Genomic DNA, 24,139 nt, shown 5'->3' with positions numbered 1-24,139 from the left:
CATCAGTCGCATTAACATTTGTGACGCCCAATTTTACAAGAGTAATTAAATTAGGCAAATGGTAAGTAAGGACCGTAGTTCTTTTCATATATAAATTTGTTTCTACTTTTTAAGTAATTCAATGGACTAATATTTCTTTCCAAAAGCATGTTGCTTACGTAGATGGTGCTTTGAAATTGTAAAAAGGAAACTTCAATTCGTCAAACTGTTAAACATTTGCTTTCTTTGAAATCAATATGAAGTCAATAAAGGTAGTTTATTTCACTGTTTCGAAAGTACTCAATAATGATAACAAATAAGTTTAAAAAAAAAAAAAAACAATTACGCAGCGATTTCACTGGTAATATTCAAACTTTAATTCAATTGAGCCATAGTGCAGAACAACTGGACACATATAAGCACACATTTTGGTTCATTAGGTATCGCTAGATTAAAATAAACCTGTTCAGATAGTGTTGAGAAATGTTAAACAGAGAATATGTTGCCGCAGGGCCTTTTAAAAGAAATTTTAAGTGGGTGGCATAATTCCCAAAAGGGACCATCGTGCTATCTAACCGGAGCGCCACAATCAATTTCAACAAAAAATGCCTCTCAGATTGCCGAAAATGTCATTTCCCAGGCTTTTTTAATTGCATCGAAATATTTTTGTATTATGAGATCTCATGTTTTAGAAACTTACACTTCTCCCCCAAAAAAAAACTAAATTAAACAAACTGTATTCGGTAAAATTACTTTGTACTGGAAAATATGACCTCATTTTATTGTATAAGCTCTGGTTTATTAATTGTTTTACACGGGTAATTGGAGATATAAAAGCACGTTAGGGCATTCTTATGGTAGTCGTATAGCCTATATATGCTGAGGAGGAAGCCATATGGAAAATTTAGGTGTAAAATAATTGTTAGGTTTGTTTTATCATTATTTGTTTTAAATGCCACCTACTTGGACCTACTGGGATAGCTGAAGGGGAAATTCGCTGAGAGGGTGGGCCGTGTAGGGGACTGGAGGAGCCGCAGTCCCCTCTATGTATTACGTTGAGAAGGGCCCCTCTGTTGCCCTGCACATTAATCTACTTGCGGTGTTCCCTACTTTTGTATGACAGCCTTGAAATTTGCTAATCCGTCTCTAAGTCAATTTTTCTTTACTCAAGAATATCTCCCTTCATTAATATTTAAATCAACAAAACCAATACCTACGTTTCGTTTCAGCAAAATCTCAAGAGGGGTTTTTCCCACCATTTTACACCATCTCCCATTACCCGGAAGGCGGACGCTGTTCGACCGGTCATATTTACGCCATCGATAGGTTCGGCTTCGCTGATGAATTGAAAGTAACAAAAGAAGACAAAGATCTCTCCAGTGTTGCCGTTGAGACTGGTCAAATTGTTGCTGATGGAGTCAACTTTGGAGTTTATTTCCGTTTACGTGCACAAGAGCGATATGGTGCATACAAGGGAACATATACTATTGATGATTTTACTTTCATCACTCACACATTTTTGAAACCAAAATCAGGTTAGTTAAAACAAACCCATACCGTTTCAATAGTGTTATCCAGAATTAAAAAGGTGTAATAATTGGATACGAAATTTGCCATGAGGTATGTTAGTACTTGAATTTGTACATTAATCGTAAGGAAATGTATTCCACTGATCGATTAATCTTCCTTTTTCGTCTGTTAATGATTTAAGCCTTGTTTAGCTCTTATAATATTTGAACCGAAATATATGGTCGTTTATACAGAGAGAATTAGCGCAACCTTTTTTTGCTTTTCTTTTTTAACAAAACAGATATTCTGAACACAAGGGGTGTTTACACAGTCCATATTTATCCTGAATCACTGACTTCTGACTATTTAAAGGAGGAAATTCAGATTGGCGTTGGATGGTCTCCAGGTTGTAGTAAGATTATTTGGTGGAAAGGAAAGAAGAGAAACATTAACACCGGACCTAAACTTACCCTGAAATCTGTCCAGGATGCTGGTCTCTATACCATAGGGAGACCAAAAAGGGTGAAAAGAGGATGGTTTGTCCAAATCCTAGTAACTGCTTCAAGTAAGTTCATCTACGCTTCACAACATGTTCAGGTATAACAATCAATACAACCTTGTTAAATATATAACGAACAGACCGTCTGTGGATCTAGTGTGTTAGAATTGTATGATGACAGAAAGATTTAAAATACGGATTGAAACCGGTTAACATAGCTCTTGATTTGATTCCATTTGGTTTAACTGTATGATATAAATATAATATGTAAAAAATATAAATATATAATTACATGTTCGCCACTACAATATAAATATACTAATTGTGCTACAATAATTTAAAATATATAATCGAAGTTTAAGATAATCAAAAACACAAAAATGTAAGAAATGTAAAATACATACAACGACAAAAGTATGTGAAAAACGAAACTAATAAAACGGTTATTATTTCTTTTTAATGCACTGCCGGATCATAGAAGTTTGCTGTCGGTATTTAACAGCGTACGGTAACATACTTTTCGATTGATCCTGTAATTGTCAAGACCTTCATAGTTACAACATAGGAAATAAATGTTGTCTTTAAAACTAACTTGAACATATTAAGACCTAATTCTAGACATAGGGCTACATATATATATATATATAGAGTAGAGTAGGTTGGCGTCTATGTTGGCGCAGAGTGCTCTATGTCCATTGGACAGAGCGGAATATATGTTGATACTAGATGAGACTAGTGGAACACTAGTAGTTGTAACTCGGAGTTTCACGCTTTATAGCGATCTTCAGACAACAAGAGTTGTCTGAAGATCGCTATAAAGCGTGAAACTCCGAGTTACAACTACTAGTGTTCCACTAGTCTCATCTAGTATCAACATATATATATATATATATATATAAATGAAAATCGTAATGAGTTGGAAAATCAAGAACAGTGAAAAAACTTTCAGCCTCCACCGGGATTCGAACCACGGGCCTCCCGCTCTGTACGCGGACACCCTAACCACTAGGCTATGGACGCTGATTGTATGTCCAGAGGTTCGAAACCGGTAAGGAAGATCGTAATTCCACTGTAGGCGTTTGTCACCTATATCGAACAAAACTAGTTCTGTTTTTGGTGGCATATTTTGCCCTACTCTAGAGATCAAACATGATGCTATCCAACTCGAAAATCATTTGTGATTCCTAAAGCCGGATCTCGAAAGAGATACTTTGAACAGACTTTATGTTAATGCAATGCATTGCATTAACATATATATATATATATATATATATATATATATTTATTTATTTATATATATATATATATATACACATATATATATAAAAAAAAACGATTATCCGAACTGGTCGTATATTCGAAGGTAGGCCGGATAAACTAATTTTCGGCTATAAAATACCAATGTAATGAGGTACAATGCATTCTAAATGATAGTTTCTATTATGTTCCATGTTTATGAATTGATTATTAGACGTTGTATTTAGAAATTTCGGTCGGGGAGGTTGGGGGGAGGGTGGATTCCGCGTACTTTCACCACTCTACACACATGGTCAGTAGTCTCTAAATTACTAATCAGTTTTAAAATATTTTCAAATTGATTGGTTCTATATTCCTAATCGTTTAATTTTACTTCATTTGTCATAAAGGGCTTTATTCCAATCGCCGATAATAGAATTTCTGAAATTAAAAAAAAAAATGTAAAAATGATGCAAACCCTGCGAGGTAAGAAATGCCGTCATTGTAACGAAATACGAAAAAAAAGTAATCTACATTATGAAATATATAATTATCTCATAACCACTTCAAATATACTTCAAATATATCATGAGTCTCGTTACTATAATCACACTGATTGCACACCAAGTACCAAATCAAATATTCCCCTCTCTGAAAACAATCTGTAAAATAAGGCAATTTAAGATTTAGAAGTAACCATTACATGCTTGCACGTGACATGGGCAAATAATTTGTCAAACCGTACGAACCGCCTATTGCCTCCGGGGTAGGGTCTCAGGTGAACTAGTTTGAAGCATAATTGCGAAAAAAAATATATTAATTTCTTTACAGATTGTCCAGAAAATTACTGGTATAATACTGTTACTGAAGCCTGCGAGAAAAGTGCCGTCATATGCCAGAATGGTGGTGTCCTGCATAGCATTGTTGATTTCTGCAATTGCCCTCCTTACTTTGTTGGTTTTCTTTGCCAATGTGGTGAGTTAAATCTTCATCTTATCAAAGTTTTCAAATATTCAATTCAAAGTAAGAACTTGTTATTTATATTCTTCTTTATAATCAGCAAAATTTTATTCTGGTATCATGGTTTGGTAAGATATACAAACGATATATATTATTAGAAAGAAGAAAAATTCACTGAGGTTACGGTCAGCTTCAACGTTAAAGAATATGGCATATATAACTTTCTTTTTGAAATACTATATTTTTATCTATGTTTTATATGTTCAGTTAAATTATCGCTGTCACACATATCAAACACAACGGTTAATCTATCTACTAATGAATGATCTTAATATTAAGTATCTGTTTTTCAGACATTCTCATTTTCGATCTTGCATGACATTCGACCTAAGAACTTCGACATTTCGAACTAAGATAAGATTCATACTTGATATAGTGCGTCTACATACTGTATGAGAAATAAACAGTTGACTCTTTCAGACATTGAGCTTCAATGATGACCTTTGACCTCCAATACAAATAACTACAATATTTCTCTTAATATGAAGCGTATAGATATGTAATTAATATGATCTAATGCATGAACTTGATTAATCCTCCTTACAAAATTCAGCCTTTGACTTTTGATGGCATCTGTTGACGTTTTACCTTGACCAAAACCAATACATGCCGTTTACTCGATACGAAACATCCACAAACTAGCTGCGAGGTGTATTCCTTCTTGTTTACCATCAAGGTGTCACACACAAACCACCAGATTCACAAACACAAATGCATACATTTACGACCGACTACGTTTTCTGTTGGCTTTGAAAACAAAGTCGATGAAACGAAAGTGACGTTTCACAGAATAATTTGTTCTAATACGTTTACATATATGTTCTTTATATCATGGGAATATATAATGAAAGCATATCCTTTGTAACTTAATTTTAGACACATTATGAGTGTTAAATATAAGGTACAGGACATTCGGTGTAGTTTTGTTACGGTATGTCATATTAGAGTGGGACATTATGCTGTCTACATAACATGAAAGATTGGACCTTTCCTCCGTAACGGTGAATTATATGTCAGATATGAAATCTAAAACAAAATCATATTACGCATTTCTTTTACGTATGACTTGTTTAGTTTTTTATTTTGCATTTTCTAATACAAATTAATTTTTTGTCACCTTTCTAGCTGCGTTTAGTGATCATATGTTTGAACAGTTTTTCTTGGGATTTACTGGCGGAGCGGTTTTGACATGTGGAGATCTACCAGGTGGTAATCCAAAATGCAAAGGATATTTGATATGCGGTGGTGACAGCTATGGCTGCCGTTGTGCACCTGGCTGGTGGGGCAATGCATGTGACAGAGGTTTGTAACAGTAAATATATATATATATATATATATATATATATATATATATATATATATATATATATATATATATATATATATATATATATAGGAATAACGGAAAAACTGTTAAACAACTATGCTGCATTTAGAGAAAGGCTGGATCTCGAGTGAGATACAAAAATTGAATTAGGTAAGTGATTGGAAGTAAAACAGCCAATGTTTGGTTTTTGCAGAGCTTTCGAGCAAAACTAGCTATATATATATATATATATATATATATATATATATGTGTGTGTGTGTGTGTGTGTGTGTGTACGCACTAAATCTTCAATCTCTCCAGGAGAAAAGAAAAATTAGAATCCCTTGAGGCAATATTCGCAAGAAAGAATTTTAGAAGTAGGCCTAATGTTTAAAGTTGATTTAGTATATATATATATATATATACATATATATATATATATATATATATATATATATATATATGTGTGTGTGTGTGTGTACGCACTAAATCTTCAATCTCTCCAGGAGAAAAGAAAAATTAGAATCCCTTGAGGCAATATTCGCAAGAAAGTATTTTAGAAGTAGGCCTAATGTTTAAAGTTGATTTAGTACTAGAAAGTTTCGAACTACATTGCTTAAAATAGAATGAATATTTAAAGAACTTCTCGAGATGAGCAGTGTTTCGTGTAATGGCTTCTTCAATCCTTTCACTACATTTTCAATTTTTTTTTATTTCAGCCTGTCCTAAAGGAAAATGGGGAGCTAATTGTCTGCAAAACTGTCCCAGCTCTGAAACTGACTGCAACCGCTTTTACGGGCCATCAACTAATTTGATCTCGAATGGATGTATCTACATGTCTTGATAGTTTTAGGGGATGTATACCGATCACTGAACAATCTTGCTGTATTAGTCCTGTTCGTCGTTGCCACAGGACATTACAATATATAGTGCACTGTTTGATCATTCAATTAGAAAATTAAGGAACTGTTATCTTAGAAGTTATTGACTAAGGCTAAATATCTTCTACTTATCTTAACATTAATATATTTCGTATATTTTATGTATTAGTTTGATTAAATCATATTGAGTAGTAATTGGCAGATTTTGTATAACGGCAGATTAAACGTATTGAAGATGCTTCAAGCGACGTCTGTATAGAGTACAGCAACATATGGGTAAATTTCTAGTCAAAAATCTTGAATCTTTTATTTTGTAGGTGGATCGAGTGACCTTCTTCTTCAACAATAAATTACAAAGCACCCTACAATTAAAGATATAATACAGCATAATATAATTAATTTAAAAAAAACTTGCGTTGGTGTCTGGAAGGCTCTTTTAACAAGGGTTGGTTGATTTCTTTCTTTCGAATAAAGCGCTCGTGGGAACATGTACGGTCGAGAGAACACCATTCAAATGTAATCCTTTCACGCCAGCTACGAGAATATTATTATTATTATTATACCACATGTTTTTAAAGTGCTCAATTAAAATCACGGGGTCTGACCCCCTCTGCGATTAAATAAATAGTAAAGCATAATATAGTTAATTAAAAACGATTGCGTTGTTGTGAAAAGCTATTCTAACAAGCGGTTGTTGGTTTCTTTCTATCAGATATAACCCTGGTGGGGACACGCATTGACACGATTCAGATTTAATCAGGAGAGTGATAATTAGTTGTTGAAAAATTGTTTTGATTACAACTGTTTAGCAACTGTGATGGAATTGTCTTGTCATCAAGTTCAAAATGGTTGTTTTGGAAACATAATGACAAATTGGTGATTTCAAGCGGCAACGATAGCAATAGCAAAAGTCACTGACTGTGGTTTGTTGCGTTAATATCATGGTAGATGCAGCGGAAACTTCTTTAACCTTCGATCACAGGGGTCCAAACCAAACGACATTTCTTCCTCTGAGACTACGCAACATTCACGACATATGTCAAAGAGTTTTTGCTAGAAAACAACTGTCCATAAAATACAATATCAATATAACAACAATAAAAAAAAATCCTATTAAATACCACCAACTATAACCTTTTGATATTATCAAGATATTGAATATATTAGAATATTATACACTGCGTGAGAAGTTAAACGAGCTGTGAAGGGTGGATGCATATCCTGTCATCTAGAAGTAAGGAACTAACCAAGTATTGTTCCAACCCAATTACAATGCACTGTAAATACGACAATCAATGAGCAATACGTAAATATCACTTCATGTACGGGAGTGGTAATATAAAGTTTGGGTTTTTGTACGTCACACAATCGTAAATGAGTCATGTTCCCTTCTTTTTCAATAGCAAATTATACCGCAACTAACATTGTCATACATTCTTCAAAGCATCTTTCAAATACTAAATGTAGCAACGAAAGCGATCCGGATGAAATCGGAAATGATATTATCCAACTTAAGAAACCGATAATACAAGTTCAGAGTATTGACTGACATCAATGCCAACGTAGCCAGGCAGAAGAAATGGATTATTGCAGAGGCCGCTGCACAACCTTTGGGTTTACTGCTGCGATAGACCAACCAGGAATTCAATATAGAATCCCAAAAGAGATACACAAATGTTGCCTTGGATCTTAGTAGCTTTTTTGGTTCTAAGTGATCTGATAGATATATATATATATATATATATATATATATATATATATATATATATATATATATATATATATATATATATATATATATATATATTTATATATATTTATATATATAGGAATAAAGGAAAAACTGTTAAACAACTATGCTGCATTTAGAGAAAGGCTGGATCTCGAGTGAGATACAATAATTGAATTAGGTAAGTGATTGGAAGTAAAACAGCCAATGTTTGGATTTTGCAGAGCTTTCGAGCAAAACTAGCTCTTCTTCAGTGCATGATCACCGAAAGTGACAAGGAGTAGCAGGAATTGAAACTGTTTTATAGAGAAGATGTCGGCATGGTTGTAAAGGCAAAGCGACTTACTGATTTCTGCTGAATTGAGCAGAAGTTTAGAAATTCGGATTATTTAATCCACGTCGGATTATTTTAATCCGACTCCGTCGTAATTGTAAAGGAATTGTGTTGGTTTATCTGGGACGGCAAATCGTTTCTGATGTTTAAACCGAATGGTGCCGTGGTCTTTAGGTTTAGTTCCCAGAAATTTTCTTTCGCTTTCCTAGATTTATCTGTCCAAGAATCGTTCTGGTCAATGGCAATAACACGCAAAATCCTCAATTGAATGATTTTGGAGATTCAAGTGATTTGCAACAGGTTGGTAGATCTTTTTTGTTTTGATCGCCAATCTATGCTGTGTCATTCTCATTCTAAGAGTGTTTTTTTTTTACTCTCCAATGTATTGCAAGTTACAAATATTGCAGTAGATGAGGTAAATGACATTTTTGGATAGGCAGTTAATTTTGTGCCGAATTTGGAACGTGCGTTTGGTTTGGTTGCTCTGAAAGGCCCCGGTCGAATCGACAAGTAAGCAAGTTTTTCAATTTTGTGTACAGGGCGATGATCCTGTAGTTTCTGTTTTGCTTTCCCCTAATGGGGTGTCATCCCGAAAGGATGCCCGAACTAAGATATCACGTAGGTTGCTGGGTCTTTTAAAAGCGATGACAGGTAATTCTGGGAAAACTGATTTCAGGCGTTCGGTGCCTTGAAGTAGGTGAAAATTCTTCTGAATGATATTGGCCAGTGGTGGGAGACCAGGGTGGAATTCAGTAAGCAATGGAACCCTTTTGGAACTGGTTTGACGAGTTTTGTACATCAATGTTTCGGTACGGGGTTTGCTTTTAGCCTTTTTGATGGCATTTTCAATAGTACCCCGAAAATACTGTCTGTTTAGGAGGTGTTGTGACAGTTCTTTAGTGCGTGAATCAAAATCGACTTCAGAGGAGCAAATGCGTCGAATGCGCAACGCTTGACTGTACGGAATATTTCTGGTACAGTGACGTGGATGGCAACTGCTTGATAAGAGGTAGTTGTGCTTGTTCGTGGGTTTATTGAACAAGTCTGTTTTGAGTGAACCATTTTGTAGGGTCACGGTGGTGTCCAGGATGTGAACGCCATGTCCAGAAAAATCAGCAGTGAATTTGATAGTGTGATGTCATCAATGAAGAGTTTTAGATTTGCCTCACCATGGGTCCATATCATAAAGATATCGTCAATGTAACGTAACCACGTGTGTGGTTTCAAGTTTTGTCGAGATAAAAATTCTTTCTCGAGGTTTCCCATAAAGATGTTGGCAAAAGACGCTGCCATTTTGGTACCCATCGCGGTGCCATGAATTTGGAGGTAGTGTTTGTTGCCAAATACCAGATTATTGTTGGTCAAGATAAGTTGCATTAATTCGGCCAATTCTTTCTTCGTGGGGGTTTTGCCACGTTTCGGTTTGAATGCTTTTGTGCAGGCCGAAATGCCCTCTTCGTTAGGGATATTTGTGTATAACGAAGACACATCCAAGGTAACTAACAGAGTAGATAAGGGAAGATTTTTGATTTCCCCAATTTTCCGGATGAAATCCGTAGTGTCCTGCACATAGGACGGTAGGGCCGAAACAAGAGGTTGGATGAGGAGATCCACGAATTTGGAATTTTTTTCAGTCGCTGTACCATTACCCGATATTATGGGCCTCCCGGGATTGCCTTCTTTGTGAATTTTAGGCAGAAAATAAAAGCGACCAGGTTCTGGGTCGTTTTCCAGAAGGTTTTGGCCTAACTTGCGGTCAATGGAACCGTTAGAGACTATCTTTTGGATGACTCTTTTCACGTTTTGTGTGATTTCTTGAGTAGGATCAGAATCTAGGAGTTTGTAGTGTTGAGGGTTGCCGAGTAGTCTGTTTGCTTCCTCTCTGTAGAATTGTTTGCCCATAGCGACAATTGCAGATATATATATATATATATATATATATATATATATATATATACTTGGTCTCAATGCATTTATAGCATTATCATATATTTTTGTAGAATAGTTGGTGCAATCAAGCCTATTATACATCTTGAGCTTGTAAAGTACAATCCACCTTTATGCAAATATCCCAGCTACGTATGCGTCGATATAAAAGGATGACTTTGCATGGATGATTGCCTCCGATTTATATTTCAATATCGTCATTCGATCTTTAGTATCTCACAACTACTGAGAGAACCAATCAGAATGGATGTCGCACAGAAACTAGCCTTTTGCGGAGTATTTGCAGTCATACTGTTTGGCGGTAATTATTAATTATACAGTAAAATTAATGCAATAATTAGTAAAATACTATAGTCCCATAGCACTGGACATTATTTTACTTTTCATAACAAAAAAAGACGGCAAGCATCAGTCGCATTAACATTTTCTTCGCCCAATTTTTTAAGAGTAGTTAAATTAGTTCCATGGTAAGTAAGGACGAGTTCTGTTCATATTTAAATTTGTTTCATTTTTTTAAATATATCAATGGACTAAGATTTCTTTCCAAATGCATGTTGCTGACGTAGATGGTTGTCTGAAATTGTGAGAAATGAGCTTCAATTCTTCAAACCGTTTAGCTGAAACACTTTCTTTCGTCAAATTCAATATGAAGTCAATAAAGGTAGTTTATTCACTCTTTCGAAAATACTAAATAATGATAAATAAAGTTAGTTTAAAGTAACCATTTAACCATTATACAGCGACCTTCCTGATAATATTTAAAGTTTAATTGAACTAGGGTGTGAAACAGCTGTTACAGTATAAGCACACAACTTTGGTTCGTTAGGTATATTCGCTTTATTAAAATTAACCTATTCGGATAGTGTTGAGAAATGTAAAACAGAGACTAATTTGCCGCGGGGCCTTTTCCTAAGAAATCTTAAATGGGTTGCCCATTTCCCAAAAGTGACCATCATAACACTATTTAAGCGAAGAACCACCATCAGTTGCCAGAAAAGCTTCCCAGGTTGCCGGAAATATCACTTCCAAAGCCTTGTAAGTTGAACGTCATTTCTTTAGTTTGAGATATCTTGCTTTAGAAACTTACACTTCCCCCAAAAAATACATTCGGTAAAATTACTTGGTAGAGGAAAATAGAACTTAATGTTACCTCAATATATCTGGTGTATTAATTCTTTTACACGTGTAATTGGAGATATAGAGCACGTTAGGGCATTCTAATGGTAGCCGTAGCCTGTTTATGCTGAGGTGTAGCCATAAGGGAAATTTAGGTGCAAATTAAGTTTTAGGTTTGTGTTATCATTATTTACTGGGACAGACTGGGATGGCTGAGAAGGAAACAAGCTTAGTGGGCCGTGTAGGAGACTGAAGGAGTCGCGGCCCCCTTTAGTTATTATATTAAAAACGCTCTGTAGTGCCCTGCACATTAATCTACTTGCGGCGTTCCCTCTTCGTAAGATAGCCTTGAAGTTCGCTAATCATTCAGTAAGTCAATTCTTCCTTTACTAAAGAAAAAACACTTCATTTATATTTAAATCAACAACAGCAATACCTACTTTTCGTTTCAGCAAAATCTGAAGTGGTGGTTTTCCCACTAGTTTACACCATCTCCCATTACCCGGAAGGCGGTCGCTGTTCGACCGGTCATATTTACGCCATCGATAGGTTCGGCTTCGCTGATGAATTGAAAGTAACAAAAGAAGACAAAGATCTGTCCAGTGTTGCCGTTGAGACTGATCAACTTATTGCTCACGGAGTCAACTTTGGAGTTTATTTCCGTTTACGTGCACAAGAGCGATATGGTGCATACAAGGGAACATATACTGTTAATGAGTTTACTTTCATCACTCACACATTTTTGAAACCAAAATCAGGTTAGTTAAAACAAACCCATACCGTTTCAATAGTGTTATCCAGAATTAAAAAGGTGTAATAATTGGATACGAAATATTCATTTGCCATGAGGTATGTTAGTACTTTAATTTGTAAGTAAGTAAACTTTATTGATCCCAAAGGGAAATTCAGGCACTCGCTCACAAAACAATGAAAATGTTACAAAAATAGATGTGTATATTGTGCAATAAGACAGTAAGAATAATAAAAAAGTCAATATATGAAAGTCAACGTAACAAAACCTAATTGAAAAGCTTAATTGCACGGGGTATGAAAGAATCTCTGTATCTATTGGTTTTGAGACACGGAAGTCTCAACCTGCCACTGCCTCTGGACATCTGACTATTATGAAGTAGCTCATAGAGGGGGTGGGTATAGTCCTTCCATACCGCGTCCAGTTTGGGCTCGAGAAGGCTGTGGTAGACCGAGTCAATGGAAGGCAAGGGTTCCCCGACTACTCTCTCCGCTTTCTTAATGATGCTGTTAATACGATCTAGTTCATGTTTGTTTACATTCCCACCCCAGCAAATCAAGCAATAACGCCAAACCCCGCTAATGGTACAATTATAAAACATTTCAAGGATGTCATGACGAACATCAAAATTCGACATCTTACGGAGGCAGTACAATCTAGAATTCAACTTTTTAACCAAATATCAATATGATCTCCCCATGCCAAGTGATCATTCAGCACCACCCCAAGATAACACGATCAACTACACTTGAGTCCTTTGACAACAACAGGGGGTGGAGGATTAGTATTGAGACGAAAATCAATATTCATTTCTTTGGTCTTAGCAACATTTAACTGGAGGAAGTTAAGATCACAGTAGTTCACAAAATACTGAAATTGACGGAAGTAAGCTTCATCACTATTACCATTGACTAAGCCAATCATGGCAGTATCGTCAGCAAACTTAATGAGTGAGCACCCTTGTTCTGATGACCTGGCATCGTACGTGTAAAGTGTGAATAGGAACGGTGATAGAACCGTTCCCTGGCGTGCCCCTGTATTTGAAAGAATAACATCGGAGAGACACGAATGGCTGAGTTTCACCAACTGAGTTCTGTTATTTAAATAGTTAAAAATCCAGCGAATAAAACCACCGGGAACGGCCATATTCTTAAGTTTACTGACTAAAATATGTGGTTGGGTAGTGTTGAATGCAGACGAAAAGTCGAAAATGTCACACGGACAAAATGTCCTCGGCAAGAATGTTCTAAATGACAATATAGTTTTTGAAGGATCAAAAGAATGGCATCTTCACAACTTCGATCTGATTGGTATGCAAACTGGAAAGGATCTAAAAATGGAGTTACGAATGGTCTAAAGCGTTCTAAAAATATACGTTCACAAACTTTCATTGCCACAGCAGTGAGAGCAACAGGACGTAAGTCATTCAAACATGATATTGCACTGGTTTTAGGTACTGGAATGGTCTAAAGCGTTCTAAAAATATACGTTCACAAACTTTCATTGGCACAGCAGTGGGGGCAACAGGACGTAAGTCATTCAAACATGATATTCCACTGGTTTTAGGTACTGGTATGATACATGATTGCTTCCATAAGTTAGGTATAACACGGGTCGTGAAAGATTGATTAAAAATAAACGTTAAAATGTTCGAAAGTTGTATTGCACATTGTTTTAAGACCCGCGGGGAGAGCTTGTCTGGTCCGGCAGCCTTCGATGAGTGAAGTCTTGACAAATGAAGACGAACCTCCCCTTCAGTAACCGTGATGTCACAGTCAGAATTTGCGAACTGCTGTTGAAAATCGTCGTGCTCAGCTGAAAAATCCTGTTTATCGAAAATATTATAAAAGCAATTCAGTTCGTTCGCATAATCTTCATCCACTCTGGGTGATAGGCAAGATTTCGGTTTATTGTTGTATCCATTTGTACATTAATCGAAAGGAAATGTATTCCACTGATCGATTAATCTTCCTTTTTTGTCTGTTAATGATTTAAGCCTTGTTTAGCTCTTATAATATTTGAACCGAAATACGTATGGTCGTTTATACAGAGAGAATTAGCGCAACTTTTTTTGGTTTTCTTTTTTAACAAAACAGATATTCTGAACACAAGGGGTGTTTACACAGTCCATATTTATCCTGAATCACTGACTTCTGACTATTTAAAGGAGGAAATACAGATTGGCGTTGGATGGTCTCCAGGTTGTAGTAAGATTATTTGGTGGAAAGGAAAGAAGCGAAATATCAACACCGGACCTAAACTTACCCTGAAATCTGTCCAGGATGCTGGTCTCTATACCATAGGGAGAACAAAAAGGGTGAAAAGAGGATGGTTTGTCCAAATCCTGGTAACTGCTTCAAGTAAGTTCATCTACGCTTAACAACATGTTCAGGTATAACAATGGATACAACCTTGTTATATATATATATATATATATATATATATATATATATATATATATATATATATATATATATATATATATATATATATATATATAACGAACAGACCGTCTATGGATCTAGTGTGTTAGAACTGTAGGATGACAGAAAGATTTAATACGGATTGCAACCGGTTAACATAGCTCTTCATTCGATTCTATTTGGTTTAACTGTATGATATAAATAAAATATATACAAAATATAAATATATAATCACATGTTCGCCACTACAATATAAATATAATAATTGTGCTACAATAATTGAAAAAATATATAATCGAAGTTTAAGATAGTCAAAAACACAAAAATGTTACTAGAAATGTAAGATCCATCCAACGACAAAAGTATGTAAAAAACGAAACTAATAAAACGATTATTGTTTCTCTCTGATACACTACCGGATCATAGAAGTTTGCTGTCGATTTTAAGAAGCGTACGGTAACATAATTTTCGATTGATCCTATAATTGTCAAGACCTTCATAGTTACAAAATATGAAATAAATGCTGAAATGTTAAAACTAACTTGAACATATTAAGACCTAATTCTAGACATAGGTCTACATATATTTATATGTATATATTTTTATATGTATATATATATATATATAAATGTGTATATATATATATATATATGTATGTATATATATATATATACACACATATATATATATACACATATATATATATATATATATACACACATTTATATAAACAATAAAAACGATTATCCGAACTGGTCGTATATTCGAAGGTAGGTCGGATAACTAATTTTGGCTATAAAATACCAAATGAATGAGGTACAATGCATTCTAAATGATTGTTTCTATTATGTTCCATGTTTATGAATTGATTATTAGACGTTGTATTTAGAAATTTCGTGTCGGGGAGGTTGGGGGAGGGTGGATTCCGCGTACTTTCACCACTCTACACACATGGTCAGTAGTCTCTAAATTACTAATCAGTTTTAAAATATTTTAAAATTGATTGTTTCTATATTCCTTATCGTTTAATTTTACTTCATTTTTCATAAAGGGCCTTATTCCAATCGCCGATAATGGAATTTCTGAAATTAAAAAAAAAATGTGAAAATGATGCAAATCCTGCGAGGTAAGAAATGCCGTCATTGTAACGAAATACGAAAAAAAAGGAATCTACAATATGAAATATATAATTATCTCATAACCACTTCGAATATACTTCAAATATATCATGAGTCTCATTACTAATCACACTGATTGCACACCGAGTACCAAATCAAATATTCCTCTCTCTGAAAACAATCTGTAAATGCAAGTTAAGATTTAGAAGTAACCATTACATGCTTGCACGTGACATGGGCAAATAATTTGTCAAACCGTACGAACCGCCTATTGCCTCCGGGGTAGGGTCTCAGGTGAACTAGTTTGAAGCATAATTGCGAAAAAAATATATTAATTTCTTTGCAGATTGTCCAGAAAATTACTGGTATGATACTGTTACTGAAGCCTGCGAGAAAAGTTTCTTCATATGCCAGAATGGTGGTGTCCTGCATGACAATGCTGATGTATGCAATTGTCCTCCTTACTTTGTTGGTTTTCTTTGCCAATGTGGTGAGTTAAATCTTCATCTTATCAAAGTTTTCAATTATTCAATTTCAAAGTAAGAACTTGTTATTTATATTCTTCTTTATAATCAGCAGAATTTTATTCTGGTATCCATGGTTTTTGTAAGATATACAAACCATATATATTATTAGAAAGAAGAAAAATTCACTGAGGTTACGGTCAGCTTCAACGTTAAAGTATATGGCATATATAACTTTCTTTTTGAAATACTATATTTTTATCTATGTTTTATATGTTCAGTTAAATTATTGCTGTCACACATATCAAACACAACGGTTAATCTATCTACTAATGAATGATCTTCATATTAAGTATCTGTTTTTCAGACATTCTCATTTTTCGATCTTGCATGACATTCGACCTAAGAACTTCGACATTTCGAACTAAGATAAGATTCATACTTGATAAAGGGCGTCTACATATTGTATGAGAAATAACCAGTTGACTCTTTCAGACATTGAGCTTCGATGATGACCTTTGACCTCCAATACAAATAACTACAATATTTCTCTTAATATGAAGCGTATAGATATGTAATTAATATGATCTAATGCATGAACTTGATTAATCCTCCTTACAAAATTCAGCCTTTGACTTTTGATGGCATCTGTTGACGTTTTACCTTGACCAAAACCAATACATGCCGTTTACTCGATACGAAACATCCACAAACTAGCTGCGAGGTGTATTCCTTCTTGTTTACCATCAAGGTGTCACACACAAACCACCAGATTCACAAACACAAATGCATACATTTACGACCGACTACGTTTTCTGTTGGCTTTGAAAACAAAGTCGATGAAACGAAAGTGACGTTACACAGAATATTTTGTTCTAATACATTTACAGTATTTTCTTTATATAATGGGAATATATAATGAAAGCATATCCTTTGTAACCTAATTTTTAGACACATTATGAGTGTTAAATATAAGGTACAGGACATTCGGTGTAGTTTTGTTATATTAGAGTGCATGGGCGTCAGCAGGTTTCCGAAAGTGGGGGGGACACTATACTATCTAAGCGGAGCGCCACCATTGGTTGGCGCGTAGCGTACCAGAAAATTTTGGGTACATAAGACCCCCTAGATCGCAGGAGACGGCCTTCCTGAGTCGTTTTTAGTTACATCAGAACCAGATCTGTGAGGAGAAATTTTGTCTCACAAAACTAAATTCCGACAGAAAGTACTGGTAGAAAGATGCCGTTCTGACACCAAGGGAAACGAATTACACAGCGTCCATCTCAAACGAAATATTTTCGGTAGTTTGGTATCATATAATACCCTGCATACAGGCAGAATACTGTCTGTAGGGCCTAAAATATATGATATTACCTTCCTGGTGGGGTCTTCGACTTGTTTTCATGTTGAAATGCGTCGTTTTCTCTGATTCACAGTGTAGGGCAAGGGGAATTCCATTTCTGGCGAGAAGGGGTGCTTCCACAAAACACTCTAAAACATCGTTCAAACATCGCACAAACTTTTATCAGAGGTCTCGGACGAAGCGGGGAGGGTGAATATCGGAGGAAGGGGGATAAAGGGCCAAGCACTGTTCTAATTTCCAGTGCAATTTATTGATAATGATTCTTAAGTTAGATTCTACTTGAATCAGCTCAGCAATTGTGATAGAAAATCGCGCATATGCATGTGATTTTTTTAATAACTGCTCTGAAAAGTGGGGGGGACAAATGATATGATATCCCCTCCACTTTTGAAAGTGGGGGGGACATGTCCCCCCCGTCCCCCACCTGTTGACGCCCATGTTAGAGTGGGACATTATGCTGTCTGTCTACATAACATGAAAGATTGGACCTTTCCTCCGTAACGGTGAATTATATGTGAGATATGAAATCTAAAACAAAATCATATTACGCATTTCTTTTACGTATGACTTGTTTTAGTTTTTATCTCAATACATTACATGTATAGAGATGTTGTAACAGTAAGTTAAAAAGTAGTATCTCTCTTCTCTTAAAAATTGTCAGCGTCTTCATACAAAGTTCTTTTTCTCTGGAATTTCCAGAGCTAGCATCTATTATATAGGCCAACAAAAGTTATTATTTTCAATTCAAAAATTTTATCTCATTCTATGACTTTTCAACGAACCTGAACAGACTTTTCGTGGCAAAGTAGCGTAAATGCTAGTTCTGTATTTGTTGTACCATGATTGATATTGATAATTGTAGAGACAGAGCAAAGATATGAAAATAGGAATCGAAATTAGAACTTCCAGTATTGAGGTACTGCGTTATTGATCGTCCTGTTTATATGCATTTTCTAAAACAAATTAATTTTTTTGTCACCTTTCCAGCTTCGTCTAGTGATGATGCGTTTGGAGAGTTTTACTTGGGAGTTACTGGCGGAGCGGTTTTGACATGTGGAGATCTACCAGGTGGTAATCCAAAATGCAAAGGATATTTGATATGCGGTGGTGAGAGCTATGGCTGCCGTTGTGCACCTGGCTGGTGGGGCAATGCATGTGACAGAGGTTTGTAACATATATATATATATATATATATATATATATATATATATATATATATATATATATATATATATATATATATATATATATATATATATATATATATATATATATATATATATATATATACGCACTAAAACTTCATTCTCTCCAGAAGAAAAGAAAAATTAGAATCCCTTGAGGCAATATTCGCAAGAAAGTATTTTAGAAGTAGGCCTAATGTTTAAAGTTGATTTAGTACTAGAAAGTTTCGAACTACATTGCTTAAAACAGAATGAATATTTACAGAACCTCTCGAGATGAGCAGTGTAACGTGTAATGGCTTCTTCAATCCTTTCACTACATTTATTTTTTAATTTCAGCCTGTCCTCAAGGAAAATGGGGAGCTAATTGTTTGCAAACCTGTCCCATCTCTGAAACTGACTGCAACCGCTTTTACGGGCCATCAACTAATTTGATCTCGAATGGATGTGTCCTAAGCTTTCCTTAGGGGATGTATACCGATCACTGAACGATCTTTAAAGACAGGACATGCTGTATTAGTTCTGTTCGTCGTTGCCACATGATATTAAAATATATAGTACACTGTTTGATCATTCAATTAGAAAATTAAGGAACTGTTGTCTTAGAAGTTATTGACTAAGGCTAAATATCTTCTACTTATCTTAACATTAACATATTTTGTATGCGCTGATATTTTGGTTGATAAAGTATTTGTTTATACAGTGAGTTATTAGTCAAACTAAACTAACACATGGTTTTTAGATCACTTAAATTTCCATTGTTTTCATACATCCTCTATAACAGCAAATATACCTTGTATTCTACATATACGCTCGTTATTCCCATAGGTCTGTTTTAGTCCAATAGATCAACAAAACGATTCATGTAATTCAGTCAGAACAGTCATGATAAACAATGACAACTCTTAGACAATGAAGAACATAGGATGGAAGAGAACAGTTTAATCTCGTGAGAAATATAGTCAAATAGATAACATGTTCAGACCAGTATAAATATCACTCGTCAAAGTGTAACTTTCTGTTCAAAAGAATCAAACACTGATAGATATCTCTGAATCAGAATGATTTTATGCTCAGTGCATCCATGGTTAGTAGTCCGCTGATTTATGAATGTCATTTATTCTAAAGCATTTATTGAATGGAAAACCAGTCCGTTCAACACCGTTAATTGTCTTCCGTTATCTAAGACCGTCTTAGCATGTATTAGTTTGATTAAATCATCTTGAGTATAGTAATTGGCAGATTTTGTATAACGGCAGATTAAACGTAAGAAGATGCTTAAGCGACATCGGTGTAGAATACAGCAACATATGGGTAAATTTCTAGTTAAAAATCTTGAATCTTTTATTTTGTCGGTGGTTTGAGTGACTTTCTTTTTCAACAATAAATGACCAAGAACCGTACAATTAAATATATAATTACAGCATAATATAATTTAAAAAAAACTTGCGTTGGTATCTGAAAGGCTCTTTTAACAAGGGTTGGTTGATTTCTTTCTTTCGGATGAAGCGCTCGAGGGAACAGTGAACGCTCGAGAGAGCACCTTTCAAATATAACCCTTTCACGCCAGCTACGAGAATGTTATTATTATTATTATAATTATACCACCTATTTTCAGTGCTCAATTAAAATCACGGGGTCTGACCCCAACAATTAAGTAAATAGTAAAGAATAATATAGTTTATTACAAACGAGTGCGTTGGTGTGTGAAATGCTATTCTAACAAGCGGTTGTTGGTTTCTTTCCGCTCTCGGATATAACCCTGGTGGAAACACGTACTGACACGATTCAGATTTACTCAGGAGAGTAATAATTAGTTGTTGATTTTTTTTTTTTTTTTTGATTACAACTGTGTAGCAACTGTGATGGAATTGTTTTGTCAACAAGTTCAAACTGGTTGTTTGGAAACAAAATGACAAATTGCTGATATCAAGCGGCAACGATAGCAAAGTAAATGTGTTGTTAGCAAAAGTCACTGCATGACTGTGGTTTGTTGCGATAATATCATGGTAGATGCAGCGGAAACTTCTTTAACCTTCGATCACAGAGGTCCAAACCAAACGACATTTCTTCCTCTGAGACTACGCAACATTTACGACATATACAAATAGTAGTTGCTAGAAAACAACTGTCCATGTTATAAAGTATCATGTAACAACAATAAAAAACTCCTTTTATATACCACCAACTAAATAACCCTTTGAAATTATCAAGATATTGAATATTATACAAATAATGAATGGTTATGAGTGCAACAGTGCAAATATTTCATGAGCTGAAAGATGGAATGTTTCATTCAACGAGGCGCAGCCGAGTTCAATGGAACATTCCATCTTTCAACGAATCAAATTACCACAATACAATTAGGTGTTGTATAAATTAGAATATTATACACTCCGTGAGGAGTTAAACAAGCTGTGAAGGGTGGATGCATATCCTGTCATCTGGAAGTAAGGAACTAACCAAGTATTGTTTCAACCCAATTACAATGCACTGTAAATACGATAATCAATGAGCAATACGTAAATATCACTTCATGTACGGGAGTGGTAATATATAGTTTGGGTTTTTGTACGTCACACAATGGTAAATGCGTCATGTTCCCTTCTGTTTCAATAGCAAATTATACCGCAACTATAACATTGTCATACATTCTTCAAAGCATCTTTCAAATACTAAATGTAGCAACGAAAGCGATCCGGATGAAATCGGAAATGATAATATCCAATTTAAGAAACCGATAATACAAGTTCAGAGTATTGACTGACATCCATGCCAACGTACGTAGCCAGGCAGAAGAAATGAATTATTATTGCAGAGGCCGCTGCACAACCTTTGGGTTTACTGCCGCGATAGACCAACCAGGAATTCAATATAGAATCCCAAAAGAGATAAACAAATGTTGACTTGGATGTTAGTAGCTTTTTTTGTTCTTAGTGATCTGAAATAAAACAAATTTAAAGGGTTGTATTGGGGGCAGAAGTGAATTGGTGTGCTGCAAGAAATTGGAATAATGTAAACGTTAACAAAGAAAGGGTGACCTTGACTGCTAGCAGCTATGTACGCGCCATGGCACCATTTTAAATGAACTGAGGATGTGATTAATATATATATATATGTATATAGCAGCTATATACGCAATATATAGCAGCTATGTACGCGCCATGGCACCATTTTAAATGAACTGAGGATGTGATTAATAAATATATATGTATATATATATATAATATATATATAATATATATATATATATTTATTAATTTATATATACATTTATATATATATATATATATATATATATATATATAAATATATATATATATATATTACCTGCACAACAATGTTGATTTCTGCAATTGTCCTCCTTTCTTTGTTGGTTTTCTTGCCAATGTGGTGAGTTAAATCTTCGACTTATCAAAGTTTTCACATATTCAATTCAAAGTAAGAACTTGTTATTTATATTCTTCTTTATAATCAGCAGAATTTTATTCAACTATAATGGTTTGGTAAGATATACAAACGATATATATTATTAGAAAGAAGAAAAATTCACTGAGGTTACGGTCAACTTCAACGTTAAAATATTTGGCATATATAACTTTCTTTTTGAAATACTATATTTTATCTATGTTTTATATGTTCAGTTAAATTATCGCTGTCACATATCAAACACAACGGTTAATCAATCTACTAATGAATTATCTTCATATTAAGTATCTGTTATTCAGACATTCTCATTTTTCGATCTCGCATGACATTCGACCTCACTAAACTAAGATTCGTACTTGATATTGGGCGTCTACATACTGTATGAGAAATAACCAGTTGACTCTTTCAGACATTGAGCTTCGATGATGACCTTTGACCTTCAATACAAATAACTACAATATTTCTCTTAATATGAAGAGTATAGATATGTAATTAATATGAGCTAATGCATGAAATTGATTAATCCTCCTTACAAAATTCAGCCCTTGACTTTTGATGGCATCTGTTGACGGTTTACCATGACCAAAACCAATACATGTCGTTTACTCGATACGAAACATCCACAAACTAGCTGCGAGGTGTATTCCTTCGGGAACAGGACACTTCGCCCAACAACCATTTCGCCCAACTGCCATTTCGCCCAACCTTACCATTTCGCCCAACCAGCCTGGTCATTTCGCCCAACCAGCCTGGTCATTTCGCCCAACCAGCCTGGTCATTTCGCCCAATCAGCCTGGTCATTTCGCCCAACCAGCCTGGTCATTTCGCCCAACCTTGATTAATATGATACTTCAAAAGGACACGTTCGGGAATTTTTAACGTTACAGGATACGAACCGAATATTAACTTGAAAACTTGAGGATCGATCAGTGTGTTAGGGGTTAGGTTTGATAGTAAACGTTCGAATATTAAGGAATATTAAGGAAACTTGAAGTCCTTTACTTTGTATAACTTTAGTAAGGAAACGTTCGGGAATTTTTAACGTTACAGGATACGAACCGAATATTAAGGAATCTTGAGGATGGATCAGTGTTTTAGGGGTTAGGTTTGATAGTAAACGTTCGGGAATTGTTAACGTTACGGGATACGAACCGGGTATTAAGGAAACTTGATGTCGTGGTTTAATTAATTACATATGTGATTACATATGTGGTTACATTGATTAAATATAGTACTTCAATATTACGGACGGGTTATATATATATATATATATATATATATATATATATATATATATATATATATATATATATATATATATATATATTCAATTTAATAAGGAAACGTTCGGGAATTGTTAGTCAGTAGGATGGATCAGTGTTTTAGGGGTTAGGTTTGATAGGGTTTTATGAAGACCGGTTCCCCTGTGTTTGTATAACATTAGATTAACACTATGTAGAACTAGATAAACACATAACTGCTGTGACCAATACCCTTGATTAATGCCTGGCGGACTTGATAAACGCTTGACCGAAGTCATCAAGCAGAACAATAGGTAATAATAATAATTTAACCCAAAATAAATCAAATTGAACTAGTGAACTAGAAACGGTTATATTATTCCACACCGATTCCCCTTTGTTTGTATAATAATATAACTTCCATTGTATGCGTAAACGCCTAAAGTAGTGTAATCCTCCCATTATACCCGAAATAACTGCTCAGACTCCGATCGATATTGAGCGGACCTCACTATATTTACCTATTACGAAGTAACCTAACCCAAAATAAATCAAATTGAACTAGTGGAATAGAAAAAGTAATATTATTCTGACTGAATATTAGTAAAAA

The 24,139-nt window shown here is 34.8% G+C and overlaps 2 protein-coding genes across 5 annotated transcripts in view; both read left to right on the top strand.

The window, feature by feature from the left end:
* The window catches only part of LOC139965345 (uncharacterized), a 28,458-nt gene extending 21,412 nt beyond the window's left edge, over window positions 1-7,046 (top strand). For all 4 annotated transcript variants that reach the window (XM_071967598.1, XM_071967597.1, XM_071967596.1 and 1 more), the window contains exons 3-7: window positions 1,209-1,514; window positions 1,790-2,053; window positions 4,055-4,198; window positions 5,369-5,545; window positions 6,269-7,046. In XM_071967598.1, the coding sequence (XP_071823699.1) occupies window positions 1,209-1,514; window positions 1,790-2,053; window positions 4,055-4,198; window positions 5,369-5,545; window positions 6,269-6,393 (1,016 nt within the window). In that variant the 3' untranslated portion in view covers window positions 6,394-7,046. The remainder of the gene's footprint in view (window positions 1-1,208; window positions 1,515-1,789; window positions 2,054-4,054; window positions 4,199-5,368; window positions 5,546-6,268) is intronic.
* A 3,630-nt stretch (window positions 7,047-10,676) lies between these two features.
* LOC139965344 (uncharacterized) lies at window positions 10,677-20,528 on the top strand. Its single transcript, XM_071967594.1, has 6 exons — window positions 10,677-10,741; window positions 12,009-12,314; window positions 14,404-14,667; window positions 16,195-16,338; window positions 18,663-18,839; window positions 19,199-20,528. The coding sequence occupies exons 1-6, from the start codon at window positions 10,684-10,686 to the stop codon at window positions 19,324-19,326; spliced, it is 1,077 nt and encodes a 358-aa protein (XP_071823695.1). The 5' UTR covers window positions 10,677-10,683; the 3' UTR covers window positions 19,327-20,528.
* The last annotated feature ends 3,611 nt before the right edge of the window (window positions 20,529-24,139 follow it).

The sequence above is a fragment of the Apostichopus japonicus genome, chromosome 3 (genome assembly GCF_037975245.1).
Source record: "Apostichopus japonicus isolate 1M-3 chromosome 3, ASM3797524v1, whole genome shotgun sequence".
In the NCBI taxonomy this organism is placed as follows: Eukaryota; Metazoa; Echinodermata; class Holothuroidea; order Aspidochirotida; family Stichopodidae; genus Apostichopus; species Apostichopus japonicus.
Note: the sequence above shows the minus strand (reverse complement) of the source record. Positions and strands in the feature narration are given on the sequence as shown.